General features: G+C 42.6%; 1 protein-coding gene across 2 annotated transcripts in view; it reads left to right on the top strand.

Moving 5' to 3' along the window:
- Nucleotides 1-5,735: 5,735 nt before the first annotated feature.
- efhb (EF-hand domain family member B) overlaps nt 5,736-19,938 on the top strand; it is a 36,692-nt gene continuing 22,489 nt past the window's right edge. Inside the window, exons 1-4 of one of the 2 annotated variants that reach the window (XM_033051002.1) lie at nt 5,736-6,087; nt 6,298-6,360; nt 13,330-13,473; nt 17,560-17,740. In XM_033051002.1, coding sequence (XP_032906893.1) covers nt 6,013-6,087; nt 6,298-6,360; nt 13,330-13,473; nt 17,560-17,740 — 463 coding nt within the window. In that variant the 5' untranslated portion in view covers nt 5,736-6,012. The remainder of the gene's footprint in view (nt 6,088-6,297; nt 6,361-13,329; nt 13,474-17,559; nt 17,741-19,938) is intronic. The other variant, XM_033050992.1, reaches the window with a different exon arrangement.

Raw genomic sequence — 19,938 nt, 5'->3', positions numbered from 1 at the left:
TGTAAGCAGCCCAAGCAAAATATGAGATGCCGTTCAGCCAATTTGCATTTGGCCTCACTCTGACAGTGAAGGAGGCCCAGGACAGAAAGGTCAGTATGGGAACGGGATGGGGAATTAAAGTGTTTGGCAACCGGGAGATCCTGTGGGGGTAAGGCGGACTGAACAAATGTGTTCCGCGATAGGCTGCGCTTGGTCTCCACACCTGGAACAGCAGATATAGTATGTGAGGTAGGAGGAGGTGCAAGTGAACCTCTGTTCCACCCAAAAGGTCTGTTGGGGTCCCATCACATAGTCGAGGGAGGAGGTATAGGGCTGGACAGAGTCGTGATTGCCACGGATCGCTGGAGAAGAGCTCCGACCGCCGGCCTGCAACATCCTGAAGCCTCGGTCTCCGGTAGGAAAGTGCGGATTCGTGCACTCCAAGCCGCGGAATGTGTTTGAACGTCCCAACGTCGGAGTTTCGATAACCCTGACGAGGGGGCCTGTACATCGGGCCGTCCGTAGCGGCAACTACGGAGGGTTCATGGCCCCGAACACGAATGAACAAGGGAGGAGGACTGGCTGAACTTTATTGCCTTCCACCACAGTGAAGAATGCTGTGGTGGATGTTTGTGTTAAATTCTATTGTGTATTGTGTGTTCTTTTTTTAAAGTGCATCGCTGCTGGCAAATTCATTTCACTGCACCTTTGGGTGCATGGGACAAATAAATTTGACTTTGACTTTGGGATTAACCCAGTTCAAAACATTAAGTGCTGGAATAATTCAAGAGTTGACCTTTTGAGTCAAGTCCCTGCATCAGGATCTAAAAAGTTGACAATTGCTCCACCCTAATGCTCCTTCCCGATCCTGCTCAACCCACTGAGTTCGCCCATAGTCTTTCTTACTGTAGACGCACTGTTAAAAGTGATTTTCATTGAAGAGATCTTCTTTTGTAAGAAAATGTTAAAACTTAACATTTTTGCAATTTTTGGTGCATTTTCCTTTTTTAATGCAGGCCAATTTGAATTAATAAAATTGACTTTGCATATCAGAGGAAAGGTCAAGTATAATGTTGCGTGGTTGATGAATATAATTATATTTATGATTTAGGAGAGAAAGAGAGCTCCACTTGCAATTTAGTAACCTGGAAAATTGATAGAAATATTTAATCATAATCATACTTTATTAGCCAAGTATGTTTTGCAACATACAAGGAATTAGATTTTCTTATAATTATTTATTTATAATTATTGCCGTGCATGCCATGTTATTGTACACAATCCAGTCAGATAAAAAACTATCAATTCAATTATACTTTATTGTCACATGTACCTTGGTACAATGAAACACTTTGTTTTGCATACAACCTAGTCTTTTTCTTGCGTATGGCATGCAGAGCCTAAAGTTGTAGGATGACTTGTTCTAATTGATTGTGCACGCCAGGTTGATTGCATTCGTCGAAACAGGGCGGACCACATGTAGGTTGCAATCTCCCACCCCATACAACCTAGTAAAATCATACAGCAGAACTCACCTAGTCAGTGCACAAGAGTCACCACGTTTCTGGCACCGCAAAGTTAAAGTTCACAAAACAGTCCTATCTTCTGCCTGCTGCCGTACATGGCGGCCGCGGCTCCCTGCCGGGTCCCCCCATAGTTCTCTGCAGCCCACCTCGCTCTCGACGATTGCTCATGGGTCACTCCTTACTCAGTGGCACAGATCCCATCGATGCCGGTGGCTCGGGACCAAGTTCGGAGTCTGTGGTGGGCGAGCTGGGTGGGTTCTTCATCCTCGATGAACGGGTCCTCGGTCCGCAGCGGGAGAGCTGGGCTTGCCAATGGACTTGGCCCTGACATGCCAGAATACTCCTGGTGCGTGGCTTGTGGCAATCTGTCCACAGTGTACAGGATAAAGGAAATAACATTTAGTGCAAGATAAAGTTCAGTAACGTCTGATTAAAGATAGTCTGTGAGGCTCAAATGAGATAGATGGTAGCTTAGGACCAATCTAGTTGGGAAGAGACCATCCCCGAAGCTGGATATATGGGTTTTCAAACTTCTGTACCTCTTGCCTGATGGGAGAAGAGGGAGTGACTGGGGGAGATTGGTCCTCAATTATGCTGGCGGCCTTGCAGGGGCAACATGAAGTGTAGACCGAGTCAATGGAAAGGAGGTTGGTATGCGTGATGGACTGGGCTGCACCCACAACTCTGCAATTTCTTAGTCTTGCATGGTTGCCCTCGATATAAAAGGGCAACATTGCACTCGTTAGACTAATTATTTTGAGAATCTGTATGTTAACTTTATTTGTTTCTTGCGATGTTCATTCCCAACTCCTTCCCAATATTTAATAGACCCACTGCTTTTAAATTACATTTCACGTTACTCTTCTTCATACCAAAGACCCAATTTCACATTTCTTGTCACTATATTCCATCTTAGAGTCATAGAGTGATAGTTTGGAAACAGGCCCTTGGGCCCAACTTGCCCACACCGGCTAACATGTCCCAGGTACACTAGTCCCCCCTGCCCGCTTTAGGTCCATATCCCTCCAAACCTGTCCTATCCATGTACCTGTCTAACTGTTTCTTAAACGTTGGAATAGTCCCAGTCTCAACGACCTCCTCTGGCAGCTTGTTCTATACACCCACCACCCTTTCCACTTTGCCTTAAACCTATGTCCTCGATTCAAGGTTTCAAAGTCAGTTTGTTGTCACATGTACCAATTAAGGTGCAGTGAAATTTGAATTACAATGAATCAAATTCAGATTCACCTACCGTGAGCAAGAGATTCTGTGCATCTACCCGATCTATTCCTCTCATGAATTTATACGCCCCCATCTTACTGCCAATTCATTTAACTGTCTATATTCCTTTGTAGACACTTTGTATTCTTTTCGCGTATTTCCTTCCCACCTTTTGTTGCATCATGAGGACACTTGAAACAACACATTTCATCCGAGTTATTGATGTAGAATGTAAATAATTGATGTTCCAGTATTCATAGAAACATAGAAATTAGGTGCAGGAGTAGGCCATTCGGCCCTTCGAGCCTGCACCGCCATTCAATATGACCATGGCTGATCATCCAACTCAGTATCCCGTACCTGCCTTCTCTCCATACCCTCTGATCCCCTTAGCCACAAGGGCCACATCTAACTCCCTCTTAAATATAGCCAATGAACTGGCCTCAACTACCCTCTGTGGCAGAGAGTTCCAGAGATTCATCTCTGATCCTTCACTATTTACAGTTTGCCAACCAATATATGTTGTCTGTTCATCAAAACACACAACATCCATTGACCACCTCTTTTAATCTTTCCTGCCAGTTACATCTTCCATGATCTTCCATGATCCCTAATAAATGTATCCATTTTCCCTCTTCATAAAACCAGCAAAAGTGCTTTTTGTGACTTTTGACCTATAACATAATGTGGCTTTTACCTTGCCCTTCAAATTTATAGCACAAAGTTGGACAACTATGTCAAAAATACTGAGAAAAATATTAAGGACAAGTTATTAATTTGGATAGAACAAAAAAGAGTAAAATCATTTGATAAAGACCTGTAAATATACCCATGTTGTAACCCTTCCATATACCCTGTCATATCCAGGGATGGAGTGCCCTTTCAAGTCTAGAAGGTTGGAACAAATTATGCAAGGGTAAGAAACCATTGTGATTAGTACTTATTACCCTTGCTTGGTTGATCAGTTAGTATTCCTCCCTTTTAAACACCTGATGGAAGAAGCAGTAAAGAAAGCAGTGCAGAGAATAGTAGGTTTTAATATCCACTAGACTAACTTTAAGGTGAGAGGGGCAAAGAATAAAGGAGACTAGACTAAGTGAGACCCATTGGGTCCCAGTCACATGGGAGGCCTGGTCGACGGGGCCAACCGACAATCACTGGAAAAGGCGAGAGGCGCAGCCGACAGTCACCGGCCCACCAAGGTGGCTCTGTGACCTGTGACGATGCCGAGGGATTCGGGTCCCACTCACTGTTGGGGAGGGCAGGTGCGATTCTCCCCAGACCCGGAGCTCCGGCCTCAGTTGGTGCAGCAACGGGGATCGCTGAGCAGCAGTTCCCGCAAAGGAGCGGCGGTCAATGGGATAGATGGCAGGTGAGAGGAGGCAGGGACTGGGGAATGGGAGAGGGGCTTTTATTGGGCGGCTGCCCACAGGAGAGTTCCGCTGTCCTGTCGGTCCAGGGCTATCGGTTGGCCCGGTAGGGCGGTGCTTCTTCTCCGCGCTCGCTGTGGGCCGCCGCTGCTGCAGTCTCTCCCCCGTCTCCCACTCGCAACTGCTCCCGCTACCTGACACCCCCGTTCCTCAGATTAAATATATTTTTACACATACTTTACACATATTTTTACACATTAATCATGAATAAAGATAAGAATTTACATACAGTTTATGCAGCCAGCGCTTCGTTCGCTTTTTCTTTATAGCGAGTGACCTTTGACAAATCCAATGATTCCTTGCGTTTTTCGGAATACCAATCTCGCTTATTGGCATTGTGGGTTAGTCCCATTTGTAGGTATGTTACAATACTTACCTTCAGCGGCACTGCAATTCTGCCACTGGCCGTGTGCGCGATTTTGGCGCATTTGACGGGGGGACAGGGTTAAAACGCGGTTTTCTCCGACCTGGTCCTGGATTATATTTTGTTGGAGTGCAAGTTTTTGCTGAAGAATCGATCCGACGGCCGTTCTGTGTGTTTTAAAAAAAAATTCGCCCGACAAGTTAATCGCTGGAGTGATTTTAAAATCAGCTTCTGAAGCCGTCAACGCTGACAACGGGGCCGGATTTTACGTAGGGGACAGGTAAAAGAAAGCAGTTTATTTTTTATGTATAAAAGTGTTTCTTAAGATGCATTTAATTCACATTTTAAGTTGCGCAACGGTGATATTTTTCCCCGAACGAACCGGCAGTGTTTTTGCTGCCAATACGGGATTAAATCCACCGCAACCGCAACCGCAACATTCCAATTGATCGCGTTCCAGAAAAACCCACTCGCAAGCTGATTTAAATGGCCATTAATTTACAGGTATTAAACATTAAATTCCTTCTATTTGGCCTATAAACCCATGACAATGAGATTTTAAAATTATGTTATATTGTGAATTCTTGTGTGAATGTTATTTGGACACTTAGGCTATTTAAACATGTTAATCTATTCTTAAAAAATGGATAGATATTTAGATCTAGTAATTGAATTTTTTAATTAGCTACAATTAGGTTAACTAATTATATGCTTTAATTTCAAGTCATCTAAGTAAGATTGTTTCATATTTGTTTCAGAATGCTTCAATCTATAATAACTGAAAATGTCTTTCAGTTCTCTTAATTTTTAAGAAAGTTATGGGCTTTTGACTGTTCTTGATCACAGCTTTAGTGTTAAGTCAATGAAAAAGCAATAAAGAACAAGATGCCAATGGCCATAACTTTTTTAATACTGAAGATATGACAGTGAATTATGTGTCAAATTAAACTTATTTTAATGCTTTATCTGATGGGATAAATTACAGACTTGATTTTTAAAATCTCAAAATGTTGTAACATTGCTACCATTTGTCTGCATTGTCCCATTGTATTAAGATAATAGTAGTTATAGTAAAAATAAAGTATTTTATCATCCCCATAGGGTATTTACGGATGTGATAACGTTGTCTTGCATGCTGATTAAAAAGTAAGGAGAGTCATAAAATGAATAATTTACGATATTTCCCAGTTACTGAATATTGTAAGAAGGCAAAGTTACCTGAAGAAGTGAAGTGATCTCTCAGTGCAGCACCAGTCCCATAGACATTGCAGGTGAGACAGTGCCAGGAGCCTGAGTTCCTTTCCCCGTCCGCCCAGCGCTCATGCGCAGCCGCCACCTGCCCCGTGCTCACGTGCAGCCGGTTGCCTGGTGACAGTCGGGATCAACATTCCAGAGAGCAGAGCTGATCCCGGAGCGAGTTGCGGCCACAACGCCTGCAAACTGAACTCAATCATTTCCCAATTGTCCGCTGCGACTATAAAACAAACTCATTATGCAGGCAGTTCTCCAACCTTTAAGACCTGTATATAAGGGAAAGTTCACCGATACGGATCCCGTGTTATGTACAGTATGTGGATTTCTTCATTCTTTTTTGTCATGTTTTTGCTCCGTGTTGTATCATTGACAAATATCGTGAAGCGCAACATACGATCCCGAAAATTACTTGCTGTCTTTTAAAATATTCAGATGGCATAAATAACAGGAAAGCTCTGAACTAAGAGGCACAACCCACACATGATCACAGACTGCCACTAACTAATTAATATTTATTTTGCAGGCGGGGAAATTAGTGCCTATTACTGGAAGCGTTTCGAAATGTCTGACTGAAATTCAGCCCAGGGTATGTAATACATCGGTGTCATACAAGTTGAGAAGTATAAATAATCCTGATGTCTTTTTTTAATGCAAGATGGTAACGTATCTATCGAACGCCACTTAAAATGCAGGAAATTTTTGTTTGGAAAAGGGAATTGATCTGAAGTGAGTTAAATCACAAAAATAAAACAAGCCTAGATGGGATGAGGCATGCAAAACAAATAGTTGAATGGGTAATGGACTTAAAAGTGGAGATTGAAGGACGGTGTTATACATTCCATCCGTACACAACTGGCAGGAAAATTATTGACTAGATGAAGCCGAAAGACAACACAGTGATGAATGCTGTGGTGGATGTTTGTGTTATAGTTTTATTGTGGTTGTGTGTTCTTTATTATTGTATCGCTGCAGACAACCCAAATTTCCACTAGCCTGGCTGTGTGGCAATAAATTATATCTAATCTAATCTAATCTAATGATCGACACAAAATGCTGGAGAACTCAGCGGGTCAGGCAGCATCTCTGGGAAAAAAAGGAACAGATGACAAAACTGATCATTTGTTGCAGGTAGAATATGGGATGGGGTGGTTATGGTGGGGGGGGGGGGCGGGGCGGGGGGGGGGGGGGGGGGCGTTGGGCTGCAGACAACCCTCAGGTTCTGCGTGTCAAGTCAAGTTTATTTGTCACATACACATACGAGATGTGCAGTGAAATGAAAGTGGCAATGCTCGCGGACTTTTGTGCAAAAGACAAACAACCAAACCAACTATAAACACAATCATAACACACATATTCTTTTACATAATAAATAATGGAAGGAAAAACGTTCAGTAGAGTTAGTGTCTGGTGAGATAGGCGTTTACAGTCCGAATGGCCTCTGGGAAGAAACTCCTTCTCAACCTCTCCGTTCTCACCGCATGGCAACGGAGGCGTTTGCCTGACTGTAGCAGCTGGAACAGTCCGTTGCAGGGGTGGAAGGGGTCTCTCATGATATTGTTGGCTCTGGAGTTGCACCTCCTGATGTATAGTTCCTGCAGGGGGGCAAGTGAAGTTCCCATAGTGCGTTCGGCCGAACGCACTACTCTCTGCAGAGCCTTCTTATCCTTGCAGAGCAATTCCCAAACCATATGGTAATGTTCCCGGACAAGATGCTTTCCACCGCCGCTGCATAGAAGCACTGGAGGATCCTCGGAGACACTCTGAATTTCCTCAATTGCCTGAGGTGGTAAAGGCGCTGCCTTGCCTTACTCACGAGAGTATACTCATGAGTGTTGTCGATGAGAAGCAATGTGGGTCGCTATGCTCCTGTTGAGAGGAATTCACAAAACAAATAGATAGGGACACTAGCTTCTGTGGTCGGAATTTAGAGTCAAATATCCAATTAGTGCCTGGAAAATGGAAGAGTCTGACTAAAAAGGATGCTTTGGCATCCTAGCGCCAGAATGTAGAAACCCTAATTTAGATACGTGTACCAAAGGTGTCACGTTCCAGGACCCATCATTCCTCTGCCTTGGCCTTCCACTGCTGTGACATTCCACATAAATCTTAAAGAAATAGGTTATCAACTCCTAACACAACTATTAAGCATAACCTGAAGCTATTTTTCTCAGTGTAACCAATAGAATATCCCTTTCAAAACAGTGTATGTTTTCTGAAGCGTTACCAATTATTCTTCCACTTCTTCAGAATGAGGTCCCTAAAGAAGGAATACAATTGAAGGATTTTGCCATATTCAGAGCAGTAAGACCAGATAATGTAGCATTTGAGATGTAGAATGGGGTGGGTGTATATTCAGTACAATTTACATAATATTTGAATTGGCAAACGACCAAACTTTGGAAAAGCTCTCTTGGGTGAACGGAATCTTGAGGGGCTTGAATTAGACGGATTTCTTTCAAAAATAAGTATACAATGGAATATTGTAGTTTGAGAAACAACATGTGGTAAACCAGTATGCTCTGGAGGGAAATGGTAACGTGAATCCCAAAATATTTCAGTACTTGGATTTTCCAACTGGGTCTATTGTCATTTGAAAGATTGTAATTAGCTAGCAAGTACAATTCTATTCTATTTTTGGCTGCAAGGATGGTAGAAGTTTAACTATATGGAGCTGGATCTTTCAATAAACATTTCTTAGGACATGGGATGGGGTCAGGTGACCACTTTATTGCTTCCAAAGCTTTCCTGACATCTGACTACAGTGAAAGTGGAATGATCTACATTCATCCTGTCCCCACCTGGTTCCATCACTCGCATACCTAGCTGCCTGTATTTTCTCTGCTCTGGTTCATCTTTCCTATCCCTCCACCATCTGGTTACATCTGGCCACCAACACTTCCTTATCTGGTACCCTTCCCCTTCCTTATCCCTTACCCTACTTGTCTCCGTATCCTTCATTTTTATAAAAATAAATTTCCACCTATCTCCTACTAGTCCCTCTCACTTCTGTTTCCTTTCGAACTCTCAGTCCTAATACAGGGCCTTGACCTGTAAGTCGACCATCCATTTTCCTTCAGAGGTTGCTTGGCCAGCTGTTGTCCAACAGTTTGTATTTTGCTCAACATTCTCTGTTGTTTTAATCTTGTTCCATTTCCTGGGTTTTCGGACACACCACCTGCTAATCTGGCGGCTCAGGATTGGCTTTGGCAAGATAGCCAGTATTTTTGTCCTAGTCTGGACAATAACTTTTGTGAGCCTATCTATTGAGAATGCCTTAAAGCAAATGAAAGCCTTCATTGTAACACTCTTTGGGCATTCGTTAGAGGAAACAATCTATAATAATGCTCCACTGTGAAGATTGTGGCGCAGATGTCCTGGAATTGCTCCAATTCCAAGAAAGCCACAATGCTTTCAATTCTGTGCTGCAATCACACACGTTGAATGTGGATGCTATCATATAATGAAGCAGGTAGATATGCTACAGAATAATTAGTCTGTGATGCTGAAAGCATTTATAGTTTGAAAACAGCATTTCATGTAACTGGTTTTACTAGATGTTTAGTTCCTCCTTGCTTTTTTTTTATTGTATCTGCTAGTTTGCTTGAAGCCAATTCATCCAGAGCAAGAATGTGCAAATAAAATTAATAGCCAATAAAACAGTTATTAGGATGTTAGCTGGGATGGAAGAGAATCAATCCCCTGATACTTTTAGGAATAGTAATGTAGGATTTATTTTATTTGTCTAGCTGAATATTATATTTTGGATGTACTATGTCACATATAAGAAAATATTACGACTAAGCACTGTATATTAAATGTATATTAAAGATTTAGGATTGGTCTCAAGCCTCCAAAATTCTTTTTTTTAAATAACTGTTTAAAACTGTGACTTTTTTACATTCTTACCATCATAAATTCTCCTACATTTGTAATTTTTTTAAAAGGTACTATATTCAAAACTGATAGTTTGAGGCCTATATGCAATATTTGATCCTGTGAGTGATTTTTATATGGCATTGCTCATAATGCAGAACATGATTTTAAGCGTGGAATAGGAACGCAAGCATGTGAAGACAAATTGCCCAATTTGTGGTGGGCTGAGGTTTATGGCAATTTGTTTTTGAGATTTTGTTAATGGCTAGCCTACATAGAAGTCTTAAAGTTCCAAAATTACATTCCTAGATACAGTTTGATGGGGCATACTGCTTTCTTTCCATCTTTTAACTAAGCCATCGCCAGTGGTGTGTAACAAGTCAATTCTGGCTCATGTACATCTGATAGGGGAGTTCCCCTGCCAACAACATGCCCTGACACCTAATCAGTATGTTCGACTGAACTCTACATTATAATATGTTTAAGAAAGAACTGCAGATGCTGGAAAAATCGAAGGTAGACAAAAATGCTGGAGAAACTCAGCGGGTGAGGCAGCATCTATGGAGCGAAGGAATAGGTGACGTTTCGGGTCGAAACCCTTCTTCAGACTGATGTGGGGGTGGGGGTGGGGTGGGGGGAAGAAGAAAGGAAGAGGCGGAGACAGTGGGCTGTGGGAGAGCTGGGAAGGGGAAGGGAAGGAGGGAGAATGCAAGGACTACCTGAAATTGGAGAAGTCAATGTTCATACTGCTGGGGTGTAAACTACCTTATGATTGAGGCAGTGCAGCGTAGGTTCACGCGATTGATCCCTGGGATGGCGGGACTGTCATATGAGGAAAGATTAAAAAGACTAGGCTTGTATTCACTGGAGTTTAGAAGGATGAGGGGGGATCTTATAGAAACATATAAAATTATAAAAGGACTGGACAAGCTAGATGCAGGAAAAATGTTCCCAATGTTGGGCGAGTCCAGAACCAGGAGCCACAGTCTTAGAATAAAGGGGAGGTCATTTAAGACTGAAGTGAGAAGAAAAAAAAAAGAGTTGTGAATTTATGGAATTCCCTGCCACAGAGGGCAGTGGAGGCCAAGTCACTGGATGGATTTAAGAGAGAGTTAGATAGAGCTCTAGGGGCTAGTGGAGTCAAGGGATATGGGGAGAAGGCAGGCACGGGTTATTGATAGGGGACGATCAGCCATGATCACAATGAATGGCGGTGCTGGCTCGAAGTGCCGAATGGCCTCCTCCTGCACCTATTTTCTATGTCTATGTTTCTGCGTTACCCAAGCAAAATATGAGGTACTGCTCCTCCAATTTGCGGTGGGACTCACTCTGGCCATGGAGGAGGCCCAGGACAGAAAGGTCGGATACGGAATGGGAGGGGGTATTGAAGTGCTGAGCCACTGGGAGATCGGGTTGGTTAATGAGGACTGTGCGGAGGTGTTGGGCCATAATATATTCTATGCAACACTTCTGCACCAGGTGTCTTCTCAGTTTGCTTTTCTGTCGTTTTGGGTTTCTACATTGCTGCTAATACTCCATTTAGGGAAATTTAGTTATTACTAATAACATTAGAAGACATGGTCCAAGGAAAGATGAGAAAAGAAAAAATGAAAAATAATTTTGATCCCAAGGGAATTTTTTGTATATGAGACTAGAAGAATAACTGACTACAACAAGGTAACTGGACAGAAAGAAAGACTGAAACAGAGTGTGTTTTCTTTATGTAGTCACTTACCTTTAAATGTGCACATCTACATATTTTTTAACCCAATTGTGGCTGGTCCAAGGAAGTGTTGGGACTTTATGCAAATTTATTCAAATTATCTGGCCCCAGAATATTTGGGATTGTTGTCTCCATGCACAGCAGATTGTATTGACTGAAACAGCCAATTATTAATACAGATTTTGCAAGAAATGTAAAATTGCGGCCTTTGTCTTTTGGTTTTGGTGTATAAAATGGAGAAATTTATTTATTTTGCAGTTTTAATCTATTTTTAAAGTCACTTGGCCTCACAGGCTATAATTGTGCCCTCACAAACATGATGCCTCGTAGTTGTCATGCCTCAAAGTTATATACATACACATTTTGGAAAATATTTGGTGATTGGTTGAGGTAAATACACAACTAATGCATGGAGTGCAAACCCAAAGAGGTAATGATGAGACTGCATGACTAATTATTAATGTGTAGATAAAGGGAAAAAGATTTTAAAAGTACATCTAAAATGGCTATCTTAGACTGGCATTGCTGTAAAATTCTATGAAGCTAATTGTTCGTAAAACATCTAATTATATTTAAACAAATCCAAAGTTTGGTTCATATGGTAATATATAACAATTTGTCTTTTATCAATCATAAGTAGCAAAAAAGATGAAACAGTTTACTATTTTGTTTCAACGACATCTTAAGCAATCTTATTGCCCATTCAATTATTCATCCATTGTCTTTTTCTGTAGTCCATTGACTCAAGGCATTTGGTAAAGTCATTGATGATGGACTGATCCAGTAGATTAAGATGCATGGGATTAGTGACGGTTGTTTGGATTCTGAAATGCCTTACCCCATAGAAGACAGACTAGTGGTGGAAGGTTTTTATTCTGGCTGAAGGTCTGTGAACAGTTGTGTTCCTCAGGGATCTGTGCTAGGATGTCTGTTGTTCATGATATATATCTATATATCAGAAACCAAGAAAACTTGGACGTAAATGCGGACGGACAGGGAGGAATGCTGTCGGGATTTTAAATCAGTGAAGACCCATTTAAGTATGATATTGGAATTATAATGGAGTTTGCTCCAAGTTAGTGTGAGGGTTTGCACTTTGGGATGTCAAATGTAATGGGAAAATATGCAGTTGAGGGCAAGACCTTTACCAACTATGCTGCATAACTCAATAGCTCTCTAAAAGTGACAGCTCGAGCAGATAGTGGTAAAAAGGGCATGTGGTATGCTTGCGTTCGAGGCATTGAGTACGAGTCAGAAAATCATGTTGCAGTTTTATGAAACTTTGATTAGGCCGCATTTGGAGTATTGCACCTGGTTCTGGTCATTGACTGGAAGGTTGTGGAGGTTTTGGAAATGTTTTACCAGAATGCTGTCAGGATTAGAGGATGTCAGCTAATAGATGATGGGCAAACTTTGATTGTTTTCTCTGAAGAGTTTAGATGGACGGGGGGGGAGGGGGGGGGAGGGAGGGGGGAGGAGGGGGGAGGGGGGGGGGGGGGGAGAGTTGAAAGGAGATGTGTGCGGCAAGTTTTTTTTTAAATACATAGCGGCGGTGGATGCCTGTAATGTGCTGCCAGCGATGGTGGTGGAGGCAGATATGATGGCAACATTTAAGGAAAGGAGAGATAATGGTCATGTAAGGCAGAGGAAATTAATTTGGCATCATGTCCGACATGGATATTGTGGGCCGCCTGGCTTTCTGTGCTGTTCTATGTTCAATTTTTGTTGGTGTCTTTCTTGTATACCAGTTTGCATTAAGTGAGTTGATAGCTTTGATAACATTATAGATAAAAGAAAAGTATCATGAATCAATTTGTTCCCTCATATTAAAGATGATAAATTCTGGAGTTATTATTAGACGTTCAGATACTTTTTATTTAATGATTTGTTAAACTATGTCAGATAATATAGCCTGAATAAATAACGTGTATTTATTTTTCTCATTGCTTACTCTTGCAGCCTTTTACACCACCCAGGGTAAAAAAGTTTTTCAATTATTGGAATCCCAAACCTGGTGCTGCCACTATTTTCTATGGCAAAGCAAATGATCCTGATGTTGCATCATCGTTGCAACATGGAGTTTCTACCAAATCCTCTCATTCTGTAAGTATTTGTTGTAATGTTGCAATATTTCTTGTTTTTATCCCTCATCATTGTTTCAAAATTATATTTTTCTTGCATTTTTAGATACGGAAAGCAATGGAAAATGTGATTCATTATGTTTACAGTAGTGATTGTATGGCAAAATTCAGACATGATCCTTTAAATAAAACACAATTCTGTATCTCTATGTCTTAACATAGACACAAGAAAGGATGCAATTAGTGAAGCGGTGAGATAGCATCTGTGGAGAGAGAAACAGAACTAATGTTTCAGGTGCTAATACAAGAAGGAGGTTCTAATGTTTCATTAGACCTAGGAAAGGTTAGAAATTATATATATTTTACAATGTGGAGAATTTAGTGGGATAGAAAGAGGAATGGGATTGGTGTTGTGTGAAAAAGGGCAGTGAAGACTTAAAAGCATAGCTAACCTTTATGAAGGAAATGAAAATGGAATGAGGTGAATGAAAATGAGAGAGAAGAACATAATACTCAAATTGTGAACTGGAGAAAACTGTAGCTGCCGGAAACCTGAAATAAACTAGAGACTGCTGGAAGTACTCAGCAGATTAGTCAGCATTTGTGGAATGAGAAAAAGTGAGTTAATGTTACCCTTCATCAGAATGTGTCATTTTTAATGCAAACTGGATAAACTGGTCGTCTGACATTCTTTAATTCCATGTTAAATCCTGAGGGCTGTAACATGTCTAATTAGAAAATGGGATGCCCTTCCTTGAGGAAAAGCAACACCATAACATCTGTAGCTTAAGCAGAGCAAACAGGAGGAGCAAAGTTGCGGGGGGGGGGGTTATGGGAGGTATGGAAAGGGAAGGAGGACAAGAATGATGATGATTGTTAATGATGATGTAGACAGGTGTATCATTCAGTTTGGCACCACATGATGACATCCCAGAGACTGGTAACATGAAGGACTTGCTGATTATTTCAGAAATTTGAGTATCACAGTGGATCACACTGGCATCAATGGGGTGCAATCAGACACCACCATCAGGGAATCTGGTGCAAGAGTTTGCTGGAGTGGGTAGGGAAGGGTCCCTTGTATCCAAAATACTGAAGAGTGCTCAGATGAGGTCGATGGGTGCTCATTGTGACAGGAGTGAATGCAAGTGCACTGTAACATTTATCAGGACTGCATCAACTAAGGATCAAACTGACAAGGAGTGAGAAGGAGTCTATTTCCAAGCTATCACATCAGGCTGTACCAAGGCAGGAGAACATGACCTCCATTCTGGGATTATTTGGAGATTGGCAATAGTCCCATTTCAGTGCCTACTTGTTTAGGCGACAACTACTGAATGCTTTCATCCAGATGCCTATCCTCAATGAATATTGAGCTGCCATTTGTGAGCAGATTGCTCTGTCAGTGGACACGTCATGTCACCTGAGAGCAGCTCACGGTCTTGGAGCTAAGGGCTACTACACATGGCCAACTGCATGATCAGAAATGGTGTTTGAGAAACCTTCAGTGAGTTTTGAAATTACTAAGTCAGATCTCCCAATGTCAGAAGAGTGGCCTTTTAAAGATGAGTAAACATATGATGACAAAACAACATTATGTGCTCCCCAGATGTATTGGAATGTTACACAACAGTCATAAATTGAGCTCAACTTTCATTAGTAAGGGTGGAAATAGGCATTTCGTGAGTAGTGATGCCATTAGTGGCACGCCTTGTGCACCAAACAAAACATACAAATATGAATATTACATACATGGCTGGACTAATTTTGTCTTAGTTCACCAGAAAAATGATCAGTGGGCTAATGAAGTCTGCAAAATCAAATTTTGCACGAGTTGTGCATGTAAAACTGTTGCCAATTGATTTGATTTCTATTCTTGATGTGAAATTATTTACTGTTATTATGTTTTGTTTTGGAGGTCTAGTCTTTTTATGTGGGGGGTGGGTGGGGGATGGGGGATGGGGGAAACTGTATTTCTCAGTCCCTACCTGGTCGGAGATGTGGCTTTCCTCCGAGCTGCATCATCGGCCCTTCCTCGCGGCCTACCAGCGGAACTAGAGCGGCGTTTCATGCCGGGACCGGCCAGAACCTCAGCTTCGGCGGCGGCACAGCGCTGAAGCACCATCGCGGAGCGGGCGATGCCTTACCCGGGTCACCGTGTGGTAAGCTCCGGAGTGCTGAAACTGTCGACTCCAACATCGCGGAGCTGCGGTTACAGAGCGTCCAGCCGCGGGCATCGCTGACTTTAAACACCGCGGAGCCGGGGATCTTTCACCGAGATTGCCAGCGTTGGAGCTCCGACCAGCGCGGTCTGTGGACTTCGGGAGCCGCGGTCTCCAGGGAAAAAGTGGCCGTTCCAGACACTGCAAGCCGCTGAGAGTGTTCTCCCGGCACCGGAGCTCCATCATCCGTCGAAAGGGCCTGAAACATCGGGCTGCCGTAGCGGTGACTGCGGAGGCCTCAGTAGATACAAGATAGAAGATACAAGATACATTTATTTGTCACATGTACCAATTGGTACAGTGAATGTGTGGTCGCCATACAGCCATACAAATAAATAATAAAGAGCACAGGACATGATAGTTTTTTTAACACAGACATCCCCACACAGCGGGATCAAATTCCCTCTGTGAGGGAAGGCTCCAAAAATTCAGTCGTTCTCCTTTGTTGGCCTCCCGTGTTCGGGGGGTCTCCCGAACCCCCACCCTCTCGCCGCTCCGGGCGGCCCGATGTTCAGGCCCGCTCGCCGGGGTGATGGTAGTCCGAAGTCGGGACTGGAGGACCTCCTCAGCGGCTTGGACATCCGGGTCGGGCACCACCTACCGGAGTCCTTAGGCCGCGCTGGGCGGAGATGCAACACTGGCGGCCTACGGCAAAGGGCCCCATGACTCCGCGATGTTGTTCAGCGCCGGCTGCGCTGGAAGCTCTCCAAACCACAGCTCAGCGATGTTAGAGCAGCAGCCCAACGCTCCAGAACTGCAAACGGCGATCCAGGTAGGCAACACTGATCCGCGGTGACTCCAGCGCTGCGCCGCCGCTGTTGAAGCTCTGATCCGGTCTCCGGCAGGAAAGGCCGTGCCAATCCAGGTGGTAGGCGAGGACGCGACTCGGAGAATAGTCGCGTCCCTGCCAGGAAACGACTGGGAAACAGTTTCCCCCTTACCCTACCCCCCTCCCCCACATAGAAAAGTTGAAGATTCCCCAAAATAAACTTTAAAACTGACTAAAAATAAAAATAAAAAGATTTAAAAAACAAACGGACTGTAGGCAGAGGATGCCTTCAACGCGGTGCCCCTAGTGACCCCTATATACCCCTAATAGGCCCAACCAGGGGTGAGCAAGAGGAAGAGGACTGGACTTTGTTGCCTTCCCTCACAGTGGGAACCATTGTAGGCAGATGTTTTTATGTTTAATGTTAAATTATTTAATGTTGTATTTTATTTTTATTGGTGTGCTGCAAATGGCAACTCAAATTTTACTACACCAATTGGTGTATGTGACAATAAATGTCCTTTGTCCTTTGGATACATGTGAGGGTGAGGGGTTGATAGATAGATAGTTGGACAATGGTCAGTGATGACAAGATAATAAATGTAAGATAAGAATAGAATAGGTACGAATTTTGAAGCCAGAGGAAGGAATATAGGTGGAGTTGTTGAAATTACAACTACTGTTTATTTTTGTTGATAATGAGTGAGGAAAAAATTGTAGTCGAATTTACAATTGTAAGATGAAAGTAGATCCATTTGGACCAGCAAGCATCGTTGCCATGTTTTGGCACATCTTGGATTGCCATTTATTATAGTTGGATAATGTCAGGGGATCCTTATTCTCCACCAAACCATATAAATATGATCTCAGTTTTAGAGCAGTCATTCTGACAGCGATAATTGTTTATTACTAAAGAATATTGCATCCAAGTCCTTGTGCAGGCTCAAATCTAAACCCTAGACCCAGCAATTATTTTAATAGCAATGAAGCCAAGCGGTATTTGGAAGAATTGGATATTGAAGTGTGCACAATATTTAATCATCATTGGAAAATAAATGAAGACTGAGATGATTGCTGAAAGTTATCATACTTATTTTCATTTCACTTTGTCATTTAGGTTGCATCATTGATAAATCCTCCTATCAGGACACGGGTTGAGCACATATTTTCAGACAAAATTACTGCAGCTTACCCGAGCCATCAACGAGCTCCACTGGGAAAGTCTCACGATCAAGCACCGGGATTACCTGAAGGACTAGATATATACAATACTACATTTGGGAAAAGAGTACTCAAAGGTAGTAATACGCAGATAAAGGAACCATGGAAGCCAAAAATATTCTGAAAGTTAAATTATTTTATGAATCAATAAACATCTGAGATGAAGCATAAGAGTAACATTTCAAGGGAGTTGCATGAACAAAGAGACCAGAACTTTTATGTGTGTTGATAAATAGGGATATGGCATCCTTTACTTATACATTAGAGACATAGAGTACAAAGTGAACAGCACTATGCTAACTGGTAAAACATTGATATCTCCAGCTGTGTATATTATGGCCAATGTCATGACCAGATTTAAGAATGGGTGACAAGGATCTGGATTTCTTAAGGTTCTGAGAGATTTTTTTGGAATGGTACCAGGAAAGCCCCTGAGACATAATGAGAGAAATAACTATTTGTTGTGTATTTTCCAGGATCTCAAAACTGCTACATGACAATATACTTGACACACATTCGATGTAACTTTCAAAACTCTGATCAAAGAAATAACTGAAATAAAAAGCAGTTAAGATGTTTTGGGAAAAGCAGAGCAGTGGGGCTATCTGGATAATGTTTTAAAGGAATTGGCTTGGGTAAAGTTGAATTGGCTGTTCTATGATTCTGCACTGGCTAGATGAATGTTGTAAATAGCCAAGAATTTGCTTGTCGGACCTTATTGAGATACTGCATTTATTTCCAGCAATATAGCCTAATAGGTGACAAGGATATAAAAATGTACAAATGTAATGCAATCCTTGCCCTGTTTTAGACAGGTTTGATTTATGATGTTTTGTGAAGTTCAGACATTCATTCTTAGTGAGGGGTAAATTCCTTGAAGACACAATGGTTAGCAGAAATAAAAAATAATGAGTTTTGCAGCAAAGTGTCCAGACCAAGGTCAGATCAAGCATTATTATATTCAATAACAGTGCGAGGGACCACATTTTTGAAGTGGCTCCTATTTGTCAAGTTCTAAGTAAATATGCTGCTCTCCATCATCTAAATAGGTTCAAAGGTTCTTTATTATTAGTCACATACACCAATTGGTGTAGTGAAATGCGGATTGCCATTGCAGCACTTAAAAAGAGAAAACAACATAACAATAATAAAGAAATTTAAACATAAAAAACATCCCCCACAATGGTTCCCACTGTGAGGGAAGGCACAAAGTCCAGTCCCCATCCCCATGTCCACCCATAGTCGGGCCTATTGAGGCCTCCGCATTCGCCTTTACGGAGGTCCGATGTGCCAGGCCCTTCTCGCCGGATGATCGTGCTCCGGCGTCGGGAGAATCCTCACAGCGGCATGGGAAACCTGGAATGGCCGATTCCTTACCGGAGACCACGACTTCCAAAGCCGACAGGCCGCGCTGGATGGAGCTCCACCACTGGCAATCTTGGCGAGAGATCCCACGCTCCCGATGTAAAGTTCAGCGCTGCCGCCTGCGGCAGGCCGCTCCACAGACCGCAGCCCCCCCCCACATAAAAAAGACGAGCTCCAAAAAACAAAACACTCAACTCACTAAAAATTAAAAAAAGAGGTGAGAAAACAGACAGCTGCAGGCTGGGCAGCCATACCCATACCCATCCCGGCAATAATGCTCATTGTAGCAATCAGTCCTACTCAGCATGATCTCTCCCCTTTGTCAATCACCCAAGGGAGCCTTAATAGCCAATGCATTTAAGGAAGCAACTTCTTGTGCCATTGTTTTCCTTTTGTGGGATGTATGTATTGCTAGCAAAGCTTGAATTTGTATCTCAGCTCGAATTGTCCTTGAAGTGGGCTGATTAGAGGATGGTGAAGAGTCAGCTACACAGCTGGGTGAGAAAGGAGAGCTTTCATTTCCAAAAGGACTGGTAAACTTGAGAAGATTAGTAGATTGAGGGGGGATCTTATAGAAACGTAGAAAATTCTTAAGGGGTTGGACAGGCTAGATGCAGGAAGATTGTTCCCGATGTTGGGGAAGTCCAGAACAAGGGGTCTTTTAGGACCGAGATGAGAAAAATATTTTTCACACAGAGAGTGATGAATCTCTGGAATTCTCTGCCACAGAAGGTAGTTGAGGCCAGTTCATTGGCTATATTTAAGAGGGAGTTAGATGTGGCCCTTGTGGCTAAGGGGATCAGGGGGTATGGAGAGAAGGCAGGTACGGGATATTGAGTTGGATGATCAGCCATGATCATATTGAATGGCGGTGCAGGCTCGAAGGTTGTGCTGGCTCTGGAGCAGGTTT

This window comes from Amblyraja radiata, chromosome 2, assembly GCF_010909765.2.
Source record: "Amblyraja radiata isolate CabotCenter1 chromosome 2, sAmbRad1.1.pri, whole genome shotgun sequence".
Taxonomy (NCBI): domain Eukaryota; kingdom Metazoa; phylum Chordata; class Chondrichthyes; order Rajiformes; family Rajidae; genus Amblyraja; species Amblyraja radiata.
This window is presented reverse-complemented; position numbering and strand designations above follow the sequence as displayed.